At 46.2% G+C, this 13,102-nt stretch overlaps 1 protein-coding gene across 2 annotated transcripts in view; it reads left to right on the top strand.

Moving 5' to 3' along the window:
- Positions 1–13,102, top strand: part of SRGAP3 (SLIT-ROBO Rho GTPase activating protein 3) — a 465,786-nt gene that overhangs the window by 306,683 nt on the left and 146,001 nt on the right. For both annotated transcript variants that reach the window (XM_078661676.1, XM_078661677.1), the window contains one exon: positions 6,855–7,017. In XM_078661676.1, the coding sequence (XP_078517802.1) occupies positions 6,855–7,017 (163 nt within the window). The remainder of the gene's footprint in view (positions 1–6,854; positions 7,018–13,102) is intronic.

Below are 13,102 nucleotides of genomic sequence, written 5' to 3'. Positions count from 1 at the left end.
TAACTGTAGTGTTCAGCCCTGCCCTACATCATTGCATTATTGTAGCCCTGACTCACTAGAGTTTTGTTATTTTTCCTGTTACAAGCTTCACTGTCTGAGCACTCCCATCCATCTCTTTGGGTATCATCAAGGCCTTGTGGCTCAGTGAGTGCATTTACTTCAGGAATCTTGGTTTTACCTCATGATCATAGGTTCAAATGCTTGTGGGTAAGGAAAGTGCCTCCGTCCCTAGTTCCGTCTCATCCCTGGGGCCCCGATATCACTCCACCTGCTGGTACCACACATTTTTATTAAAGGATGTCTTGTCGCTCTCACCCCCTTACATTGCTTTGATTTCATTAGTTCTTTCGCTGACCTATCAGAGCGCTTCCCTCTTCTTTTCCAGATTCAGGGCTGGTGCTTCGATAAGGCAAGGTATGACAGCTGCCTTGGAGCTTAACTTAGTGCTGGCCCTTAATGACTGAAAACAAGACCGGTAACTGGCATTTTTTCCAGTTGTGGGAAGTGCTGCAGCAGGAATTGTCTGGTACCTGCTGAAAATCCTTGCTCTTGTCCTGCCCTGAATGGGTGATGCTTCTTAAAGGCTTGGTGGGGCTTATTTGGGGGCACTGTGGTCAGATAAAAGGTGAGTCCTTTTGCTATATATGTCTCTTGAATGTAATGTGTTTATTCACACAAGCATGGCTATCTCATTTTCACTCTCACAGTAGTTAGAAGTATGCAGTACTTTAAGTGACTTCAGCAAAGTGCAGTTTTTAAGTCTCACCTACAAAGCTGCCGAAGACCTATTGTCTCTATCCAACTAAAATATATACGTGTAGTGGGCTTTGGGTTAGCCCCTTGCTCCTGGGTGGATGGCTTTCTTGTTTATGTGATTTCCCTCCTTCTTCTGCAATGTCTCTCCTCTCAATTCTTTTTGGTCCCGCTTCTGGAGCATTTCTTTCTTACTGGGGTCTTGTATGTTACCACTACTTGCATCCATGAAGGTTCTTTCTTTTATCATTGCATGGGAGTGTGTGTTCTTGTTCTCTCCCTCGTGTGCTGCTTTCTCCCTCAACCCCCCTCTGCTCTTCAGGTTGCTTCCACATCACCCCCCACCACTCTCCCACCCCAGACCGATTCTTCCAGGCACCCACTGCTCCTACTACTTGGCTGTGTCAACTTAATGGAAAGCATCAGCAAAAACCATTGGCTAGCCAACAGTCTTTACCAATGCTTGTTTGTCAAGATAGGCTTTATTGATAATTATCAGAGGAATTACAGTGGTGGGTATTGTGTATAGAGGTCTAAAACATTTTCAAATAGTATCCAGGAAACTAAGGGGCCCATTAGGATCACGGGCGGACCGCCCCCGCCCGCATGGCGGGGGCGATCCGCCCCTAATCCGATCCCGCCCGCCACCCAATTCCCCCCCGGGATTTTACTATGGCAGGCGGACCGCGGCGGACGGAAAGACCGTCCGCCGCTTTTCTGCCCGGTCAACGAGTTGACTGGGCGGAAAAGGGTTTAATATGGTGGCGGTGGCGGTTAGACATCGCAATCCATATTACTATGCAGGCAGGGACATGCCTTTCCGTGGCGGCGAGGCCAGTGTGTTTGACATTGGGGGCCCGTTGCGAGCCCCCAGGGACTCTGGGGGTGGGGGGTGCACATGGGGGGTACCTATGGTACCCCCCAACAGTTCCATGCACAACATGGCAGGCACATGCCTTTCTGGCATTATGGAGGGCGGTGCTGAGTGCACCGCCCACCACAATGACAGGAATGCAGGATGCGCCCGCCACTGTGGCAGGCGCATCCTTATTGCCCCCACTGGACCCTTATGGCGGGCGGTCCAGTTTCCCGGTAGGGTTGCAGGCGGACAAAGTCCGCCCGCCATCCTAATGACGTGTTGAGGAGACCAAGTTCAGGCCTTACAATTGCAGGAGACTTTAATGTTGTTGTGAACGTATTCTCTGTTGTTTTTTATCGCTTTTCCTATAACATTTAGATTGCCCTGGTCTTGTGTGCCTGTGTACAGGTGCATATAGCTTGCACTGCTACTCGCTGTGCTATACATTCTGTGTTAGGGAAACTCCCTAATGTTTCTATAAGGTGTGATAAGGCGTCAGCTTCAGGGCACCTTTGTTAGTGACACCCAATGGCTGCTAAAGATATGAAAATAGCGCTTTCCAGTGTACGGGGCGTAGTAAGGTAACAGTGGGAATTTTCACAACTTTACGCTTGCCCTGATTTAGGCACCTATTAATTGTGTCTAAAGCGCGAAGAAACCTTTAAACAGAAGTCACAACTATTTGCTTTGCCAATGCTTACTTATGGTGCCTCTGTTGCCTGTTTACACTTTAAAGAGATCTCTGGCGCCGCTCGTGCATTCGTTTTCGTATTTAAATAGCTCTTATTACCCCCTGACGAGGCGCTGAAAGCCAAATCGAACTCTGGCCCTGCCAGCCTCCGAATTTGATTGCTTCGCCCTGTGATCTTACCAAATATTTAGATTTAGAGTGCCCATCTGTATTCACGTCAGGCAAAACAGCGGATTTAGCTCTCTTTTTCCTCTGTGCTGTGCAGGGCTCCAAGCAGCCGCTGCCTGACCCCGGCCGGGCCTGCCCGCCTCCGTCCGCACGTGCTCGTAAAATGGCGGAAAAAACGCCACTCCCCGAAAAACAGATGTTGCAGCTGTGCCGGGAGGAGCTCGGTGCCCCCAGGGGTGTCTGGCGCTCTGTGTGCCCCTGCCCTGACCACAGTTTCTACAGTTGTGGAATGTGAGATGAATAACAAATCCGAAACCGGGGAGAGAAAAGTGTGAATTAACTATAGTCACTGACATATATTTAGTAACTTCTTGTAAGAGATAGCCAGGGCTTTAAGTGCGATGAAAAAAAGTGTGTATGTGAGGGGTCTCTAAAAAGGGCGTGGCTTAAAATCTAAACAATATTTTCGGGATTCCCATTCCCATAGTGTGCCAAAAACTAGTATTTTGGTTCCTAACTTAGTTTTCTCTTATTGCACCCAGATATATAACTCAACAACTGACTGACACTCAAAAACAGCCTGAACTATTGGCTTTGTCAGTGGTTGTTAGCTGTTTACGATAAATGAGTAACACAATTAATTAACATTGAGAATGTTTCACTTCTGAAACAGTGACTTAAACATGACTGATGCCTCTGGAATGGGTAGTGGTCTTCAGAGTGCCTCAGTCACTCCTGTTTTGTACCTTTTATTTTTGACACGTACGCCCTTTTTCTATCCACATCTCGTTTATCTGCATATCTTACACCTCATCTCTTCCCTCTTCAACACCCTCTTTTCATTCTCGCCTGAACGCATTTCCTCGCATCTGTTTCACTTCACCACCCCCAAACACACAACGCACCAACTCACCTGCAAGCACCTGATTTTCTTTTACTTAACATTTTGACAATTTTACACTCGCTTCACATACATTCGCACAGAATTACAATTGCAACTGGAACACGTGACCGTAGCTCTGTGCGCTCTGCAGAGAGGCCAAGGATTGGATGATCATGTACTCTGAACACCTTTATGACCGACGGAGAGGCACTGTGAGAAACCCCCACATAGGTTACCTGAGGTTTGCTGTGGACTCCCAGCCTAGTAGTTCACAGTCTTACAATCTGGGCTGGCGACTGCACCACACGTCTTTACAAAAGTGCTGATGGTTGTGGTTACTCCACTGCCACAGCCTTCGGTCCCTGTATTTCCATAATACTTGGATGACTGGGTATCAAAAGCGGGGTCTCCGGCGCTGGTCGAGGGACGCCTACGGTGTATGATGACTCTCCCCCTCAACGTCTTGGAACAATAACTCAATGGTGGTTGGTCATTGAGGTAATGCACTCTATATTTTGGAACATTTTCTTTGTATTGGAGACTATAATTCCATTGGACACATTTGGGCACTTTGACACCCAAAAGAGGGGACAGTGCAACAATGTTTAATAACACGAGGAATGGAGGAGAGGTGACTCAGCCCATCATCCTTTTAAGGTTGATAATTTGAGTAGCATTAAATTGATTAATAGTAACACTTCTTATTTATAGTATAAGGAAGCAAAACTGCAGTGGCTCTCATTTTATAAAACAAGCTAAAAAACACACAGGCACAAAACACACAGGCACAAAACACACACACACACACACACACACACTCTCACACACACACACACACACACACACACTCCAGCCAGTATACAAAAGTACAAAAAGAGTGCCCAGATTGTTGTAGCACCATCCTGTCTGCTGAACTCACCATACAAATGCTGATAACATGACATAATGTCACCTATATCAGTATGATGTGACAGTAAGGAATGACACACTGACTCTCAAAATAAATATGGCAAAATAAGTTATTTGCATCAAGTGTACAAATAAACACACTTTCATTTATTTATTACTGCAGTGCAAAGGTTACATTTCTTGTTAGTCCCAATCTACAGTGTAATTGACTTAAGAAAACAATGATTTTTGTCTCATAAATTCAATTCTAGATTTAGTTGACGCAAGGAATCAATTGGTTTGGGGACCATACACATAAAACTTAATTTATTGTAATTCTACCTCTTGGCATGCACATAAACCCTTATGCTCTGAATATGGTTATTGACTGTTTGTTCATACTGCTGCACGTGGAACGAAAGCAAGGCAAAAACCATCCGTGGCGGCGAGGCATGTGTGTGATACAGTGCTTAATTTGAGCCGGTGGATTCCGCTGCTCAGCTCCAGCGATTTATTCTTAACACCTGCTCTAATGGCAGTCTACCACATGGTGGCGCTGTCTTTCAAATATTGAGGTGAACAGGCAGTGTTTAATATTTCAATACACATTAAAAATGAATAATATCTGCCACCTATGCCATTCTTATAGATTTGGGTGGCCTGGAGTCGCCTGAATTGTCACACTTGTAAGGTGTGATAGTTAGTAGTTGTGTTAAAACTGTCACTGGCATCTCTGGCTGCGGCAATTGGTGGTGCAAGCTTCAGGGGCCTCCCGAAAAAGAAAAGGCCCTGGCACTTTTTACAAATTAAGTACTGGTGTGATATGCTATTTATTACCATTGTTGAGGGCAGGTGGCATCATAATCCATTTGCCACTTCACCTCTTGTGAATCATGGCCTCTCCACACACTCAGGAATGTTTGTAAGTATTATTTTAGTCTCTGTGCCTCTACAGGCATATGTATTTACAGAAGTGCTTAGTTTGAGCCGTGGTTGTTGGTGGGGCACATCAGCTCTTTTTTTGAGGGAACAACACTTATTTTTTCTAATCAGACATTCACCCAGAGCAAGAGAGAGAAAAACACATGAGCGGGAAAAACAAAGAAAAAGAAAGAAGAAATAACCATAAGAAAGGGGAAAGAGTTGAAAAAGAGTGCAATAAAGGGGCAGGGAGCGTCTGGTGGTGGCTTAACCCCTTCGACGCTCATGATGAGCTGAGCTCGTCATGAGTTACGCCTCTCGTACGCTCATGACGAGCTCAGCTCATCATGTAACGCAGGTTTTTTAAAAGTGCCGCGCTCAGCGGGAAAACCGCTAGCGCGCATGCGGTTAAGGAGGTATGAGGTGAAGAAGTTTTGAGATTTGCCACGCCGACATTTAATAGGGCTTCAGAACAAAACTTTGGAACCCGATACTTATTCTTTTACAAATTAAGCACTGAACTAAGTATATCACCTAGTGCCAATATGCTGAGGGCTTTTGGAACACAGGCTGATAAGGTCAAGATGGGGTCACCAGGCAGGTAGGGAATGTAGTGGTGAAGTCAAGATGGGGACAGTAGCATAAGGAGAATAAATAATGATAACGTTTGGGAGAATGGAGGAGGAGGAAGCACACAGGGCGTGATGAACAAAGTCAAAGTTGTTAGAGGGGATGGAACAAAGGAGAGGGAAGGAATACTAAACGGGGAAGTGATAGAGTCATCAGAAGTCCCTCCAGGTCTCCATAGTAAAGTTGCGATTGATGAAGAGACTGAGGGCCATGTGTACAACGAAGGGGTGGAGCATGTTGTTAGCCTCCTGGGTGTTTAACGACACGCTCCGCCACTTCGAAAACGCAAGGCTGCACCATATTTACAAGGATGTGGTGCAGCCTTGCATTTTCCCCTGCGATGGCGCTAGGTTTCACAACTTAGCGCCACCGCAGACACCCTTGGTGCAAGGGTGTGTGTGCAGGGGAGGATTGGTTATGTGTAGGAAGGTGTCCCTTCCTGCACAAATCCAATCCTAAAACGCCATTTTGTAACTTACATGTGTGCTGCTTCATGCAGCACACATAAAAGTTACAAAATGGCATTTTTGAAAAGGTTTGTTTATGTATAGGAAGGAACACCTTCCTGAACGTAAACAAACGATGGCATTTCGCTTTTTCCATGTGTGCTACACAAGGCACCACACATGGAAAAACCAAAAAACGAGAAGAAATAATGCATTTCTCCTTGTTTTGCCACATTAAGACCAGGGTTTTCCTGGTCTTAAATTTGGCGCTGCCTCCTATATACGCCACCCTTGTACATAGCGGGCAGCATCAAATGCAATGGGTGTTGTGGTGGAACACCCACCACAACACCCACTGCACACCCCTTTGACGCTAACCATAGCGTGAAAGGGAGCCTTATGTACAAGGCAGCGTTAAGCCACTTATGTGGCTTAACGCTGCCTTGTACATAAGGCAAGGCCCCTATCGCCACGGGAACGTCACTTTTTGTGATGTTCCCGTGGCGATAGGGGCTTGTACATATGCCCCTATATTCTTTCTTCTTTGAATAAGTGACACTTGATAAGAGCCCAGTCAATTCTGTGAATTAAAGATGGTGGTCTCTTTCTCTGCAGGAAGGACCAGCACCTCCTCTCCCCTGTGAACTGCTGGTACTTGGTCCTGAGCCAGACCCGACGGGAGAGCAAGGACCACGCGACCCTGAATGACATCTTCATGAACAATGTCATCGTCCGTCTGTCCCAGATCAGCGAGGACGTCATCCGGCTCTTCAAGAAGGTGAGTCATGGACCAGCCTGAGGCATAGGGTCATCCCCTGGCCCTGTGTTGGCGGGACACCATGTTTCCAGTCCTGGGGTTTACATTGACAACCCAGTGCATTCTGGGTAGTTGTCTTGTTTTATTCCCATTGATCCAATTCAATCAATCAATCAATCATATCATTTGTAAAGCGCACTACTCACCTGTGAGGGTCTCAAGGCGCTGGGGTGGGGAATGCTGCTACTGCTCGAAAAGCCAGGTCTTGAGGACTACCACATCTGATTGTACCTGGAAGTCCTGGAGGACACCATGTTGAAACGTGGTCGTCTCCAACATGGCGTGTGGGGGTTAATTATTATACACCCGATTTCTGAATTTTATGTCATGTAGGATCTGTGCTATGTGAGTGTGGGCATGTTTGTATGTGACTGTGTTCAAAGTTAAACATCTGTATTGAAAACTGACTTTACAAGTTCAGAAGGTTGCCACTGCTGGTTCAGGAGTCTTCGCAAATGGATTAAAGTTTTCAGCCCCCACAGGCACCTTTGGACATCTGGAGAATGTTCTTAGGGTGACGTCACTCTCTACCTCCTGCTCCACACCTTAAGACTCCCATTGATCAGGGCAAGTGGCAGCCTGGTTGGAAGCTAGTGTGGGCCAAATCCTTTCCTTTGAAGTACCCTATCCGGGTCTGGGCTGGTGTCCAGGTGTCTGTGATCCATTGCGGGCACAAAGCGGCTCTCCTGCCTGGTGGAGTCACATGGATTTACCTCTGGAGTAATGTGTCTCATCTCTCTCTCTCTCTGGCAGGGGAGCAGGTGTGTGGTCTCACGGCTAAGCTGCTGACTCATGAAGCTAGGAATCTGGGTTTGAATCACAGTCTTGGCACTTGACTGAAAATTGTTGATCCTGGGCAAATAACGTCATCTCTTTCTGCCTAAAAAAATAAATCTATGAAATATAATTGTGCAATTCAAAGATGTAAGTTCTCACTTAATGTACATGGTTTTGCATTGCCTAGTAACACCCCATGTTCATGCAGAGCACTCTGCTGCTCCCCAGCAGAATTTTCCATAAAGGTAGTAGGAAGAGATTCATTGATTTGCCCAGGATCACAGAATGTTGAGGTGAAGCCAGGATTATAACCTGGTTCGCCAGTTCCAAGGATGACAGCTATGACCGTCAGGCCACATCTACTCACCATGCACCTACTGCAGGAGACCTGCTCACCCTATAATAACTCAAACAGCACAGAAGGTCTGCCACACTACAACTCGTCACAACCACACCCTACAGAAGATCTACTCACCGCATAATAAAACAAACACTCAGACTGCAGAACTCCTACTTGCCATATGCTGTAATAACATAAACAAGCATACTGCAGAAGGGCTGCTGCTCATCTCTCAGCAGCACAAGCACACACTACATAAGACCTGGTCACCTCACAACAACAGAAGCAGCTACTGCAGAAGAGCTACCCTACTTACCAACCAATAACAAACACAGAGCGCAGCTCCTCCGCTATGGTGGAGGAATGTTACAGTGATAATAACTTAATTTATTATCATTTTATTTTTAGTATCCGCCAGGTCAGGGGGGGCTGGGCTCTCAAAGGGGCGTGGTCGATAAAATTAAGGACGTGGCTTAAAACATATGCAAAAAATATGTGCTCAGTATAATGTGCCGCCCGACTTGTATTTTTCTAGATGTATGACGGTACAACGCGTGCTTTCACAACGCGTACCGTTACCACGCAGGTTTTACAAAACAAGTTGTTACAACGACTTGCGTTGGGGGCGCTGGATAGTGAATAGTTTAATTTACTATTCCAACTCCAGTCCCCGTGGATAGTAGGGAAGGTGTTGCATAGTAAATTAAACTATTCCCTATCCTGCAGCGCCCTCCAGCGCAAGTCGTTGTAACGACTTGCGTTGTAAAACCTGCGTGGTAATGGTACCGCGTTGTGAAAGTTTCGTTGTAAAGGATGTTTCCCATTTTGCTGCTTCTGTTATTTCCTCCGCATATATAATTTGACAAGTAACATTACACCTACAACAAGCCAGGACTATTGGCTTTGTCAAAGGTTGTTAGTTGCATTAGATAAATATACTACATGCATACATACAACTATGGCTTCGTTGTATATAATATTGAAAATGCTTTAGTTTTTGCCCGAGAGGTTGTGGCGTAATGGTTAGAGCTGCCAACTTTGGAGCTGAGGAAGCAGGTTTAAGTCTCAGCGTCGGCTCTACTTAATGCGTTCCTCGGCAAATCACTTAATCGTCCGCGCCAACCCAATAATAAATGAATTTGTCCTTGTTGGTCCTCATGTAAATCACTTCGAGTTTTGCAATATAGAACAGCAAAAAAATAAAAGTTACATCAAAAAGATTGAATTGCTGCAGAGTTACGATTTTTTTTCCATTCTGAGATTGAGGACAAAAATGGAGAGCCCGATAGGGACTCATCTCGGCACCTGCTTTTAAGAACAGGACCCGTCCCACATAAAGCCCTGTGCTTACCTCACAATAACACCACAGCACATGCAACAGAAGCCCCGCAATAATACAAGCGCCTGTAATACAGGAAGCAGACAGACAACACAGTAGGTCAGGCACACTGTGGCCTAATACAGAAACATACCACCAGTTCATTCCCGCCAGCCATCACACCCTTGCTTTAACTGGAATCCTGCTATCCCCAACCAACCCCCATATGTGTTATTGACAGTGGGATGTGAGGTGCTGCCAGGGATTGTATTGGTCTACCAATAGCGGCGTTCTGGTCTCCTGCTAAGCCTGGGGGTCTCTGTTTTATTGACTAAGGGGGTCTGGCTTGCTGCCAGTGGGTGACGTCCTTGGTTTTATGCAGTGCTTAATTTGAGCCGGTATTCCGGTGCTGGCACTGGCACTTAACTGTCAACACCGGCACTTATGACAATCTGCCACATGGTGGCGCTGTCTATCTAATTTAGGGATGAGGTCAACAACCGTTGTTCATTCAATATATGTTAAAAATGACTAATAGGTGCCGCTCAAGTCATTGTTATAGCTTTGAGGGCCTGTAATAGTCTGAATTGTCGCACCTTTTTTTACAGAGTTTGATATAGCGCAAACTTGACCCGAATAGGGTATCAGAGCGCTTTACATAGCACCAGTTGCATTACATAAGGACTCATTAATTTTTGCTATGCACAGGGAGTTTAAGTGATTTGCTCAGAATCACAGGATGTTTGGCGTCATTGCCAAAACTCAAACCCAGGTCCCCAGCTTCGAGGTCGGCCGCCCTATCCGTTAGGCCAACTCCTCTTCTCTCCTCTTGTAGGAGTGTGATAGTAATTGTGTTTGTGGTGTCATTGGTAGCATTGGCAGAGGCAATGGGTGGCACAACCTACAGTGGCCTCCTAACGAGCCCTGGCACATATGTTTTTTAACCCCTTGGGCGGGGCCGCGATTCTGCACCTGTGCGGCACATTCCGATCGCGGGTGCGGTCATGACGGCCGGGAGGCATCATCAGCACACGAGCACTGTGTGCCATGACGGCTCCCGGCCGTCATCAGCATGGAAGGGGTTAAAAACAAATTAAGCACTGGTTTTATGACAGGGAAGTCCCTATCTGCGGCCAATGTCTGGTGCCCGTTGTTTTAATGACAGGGGAACCCGGGCTTCTGGTCAGTGTCTGGGGCCCTCTGTTTTAATTGTAGGGAGTTCTGATCTGCTGCCTGGGTCTGGGGTCCTCAGTTTTATTGATAAGGGGCCCGACTTGGAGCAAGTGTGTTTATAATGACAGCGAAGCTATAGCCCGTGTCCAAGGCTCAGCTTTAATGACCGGAAGTTCTGACCTGCTGCGGATGTCTGGAGCCCTCAATTTAATGTCAGTGGGGCTCTGATGCACTCTCAGTATCTGGGCCCTCCAGAGGGTAAGTCTCGACTGGGGAACTCTGATGGGAGGTGGGTTAAATCATTGGAGATGGACAGACTCACTTCTGCAGACATACACACTTCTGTGATGGCCCAAGCATTTTCCACCCTTTACAGAAATGCTTTGAGCCACCTTTGAACTTCCCGGGCCAGTGTTAAAGGACATTTAAAATGTGGGCGGCTCTCATCCACTAGCAACAAGGCCTTTTAGCCTTTTCTGATTATATATGCTAACATCTGGGGGCAGATGTATCATCCTAGTAGTTTGCAAGTCCTTAATAGTGATTTTTAGCCAAACGCTATTAAGGACTCCAAAATGATATGTATGTAGGAATCGCAATAATAATTGCGATTCCTTACTATTCCTTAACTGTGAATCACAAATTGTGATTCGCAATTAGGGAATACATTCCAATTCATTCCTACATAAGAATGAATGGGAAGACATTAGCAATTTGCGAGTACTGATTAGGTACTCGCAAATTGCTAATGCAATTTCAAGGGTGCAAGGGTGTCAAAAGGACACCCTGTAGCACCCCTGAAATATGTATGCATGCCCATGTGGCGCACATACATGCCCTAAGGGCATGTATATGCGCCACATGGTGCTGTGAAAAATGCAAAAAAGTGCATTTTTCAAAGAAATCGCTAATTACCACCAACTTGAAGTTGGTGGAAATTTGCGATTTCTTAAGGGAAAATCGCACAACTTGGGTGCTTCCTGCATTGCATTTAAGGAATCACAATTTGCAATTCCTTAAATGCATTCGCAAAATAGGGAATCGCAAATTTTCCGATTCCCTATTTTGCGAGAGCCTTTTGGGATGGTACATCCCAAAAGGCTTTTTCCCGTTCGTAAACGTCATCCCGTTTGCGAACAGGAAAAGGGCTTCATATATCTGGCCCCTGGTGTCCTCTTCAGGCCTTGTGAGGTGGCTTCGCAAGGCGGATCCCTAAAGCGGCCTTAACACCGCCACCAGCAAGTACTTTGCTCCTAATGCTGGCCCTTGTATTGTATTGTCCAGTCTAAGAAATATACACACACCCTCATTGCTCAAAGGGCCACCGCTGATTTTTCCCAAGTCACTACCCACCATGCACCATGTTATGATATTTCTATTAAAATACTTACTCACAGGAATGGCCCATGCGATAAAACTGAACATTTGGGGGCACATTTATAAAAATGTTATGCAGCGCAACGCATCAAGTCACCTTGCTGCGCTGCGTGAAAGGTCAGGAAAGCACAGCATTTTACATTAACGGTGCATTCCTGTCTTTTCCATGCACTGGTGCACTCTTGGCTGCCTAGCGCCAACGCAGGCACCCTTACAACATGGTGCAAGGGTGTCTGCATTGTAAGTAGGATTGTTTTTATGCAGGAAGGGACACCTTCCTGCACAAAAACAATCCTCTGAAGCATTTTCTTCTTTCTATGTGGGATGTATGACGTTACAACGCATGCTATTACAACGCATGCCTTTACGACGCAAGTTTTACAACGCAAGTCATTACAACGACTTGCATTGGGGGGCGCTGGATAGTGAATAGTATAATTTACTATTCCAACTCCAGTCCCCGTGGATAGTAGGGAAGGTGTTGGTGTAGGCGCAAGTCGTTGTAAAAGTTGCGTTGTAATGGTTGCGTAGTAAAGGCACTTCGTTGTAAAAGTTGCGTTGTAAAGGATGTTCCCCTTCTATGTTTGCTGCAACATGCAGCACACATAGAAAGAGGAAACAAACTAGAAGAAATAAAGATATTTCTCCTCGTTCCGCCTCACCTGGGGAGGCATAGTATTTTTACGCATTCCCAGTTCTACCCGTAACGGTAAATCTGGGAATGTGCCAATGTTCAGGGATCGATGCGCGGGAACACCCACACTCCACCCATGGATCGCCTCCCTGGGGCAGAGTAACGCAACGCAGAGATTTGCGCTGTGTCGCGTTACTCCAAATGTATCAAGCCATGCAGGGCCACGCAAGCTGGCCTCGCATGGCTTGATAAATCTTGCTTTAGTGTGGCGCAAGGGCGACGTAACACATTGATAAATATACCGCTTGACTTTTTTTCACTTACTGGAGCGATTGCCGCGCAAAGCTGACTGCGGCGGACGTAGTCTGCAGCCGAAGCACTTGCATCAGTTTCCGCGGCATAAACAACGCTGTTCTTTTTTCTGTGG

This window comes from Lissotriton helveticus, chromosome 9 (genome assembly GCF_964261635.1).
Source record: "Lissotriton helveticus chromosome 9, aLisHel1.1, whole genome shotgun sequence".
Taxonomy (NCBI): Eukaryota; Metazoa; Chordata; class Amphibia; order Caudata; family Salamandridae; genus Lissotriton; species Lissotriton helveticus.
This window is presented reverse-complemented; position numbering and strand designations above follow the sequence as displayed.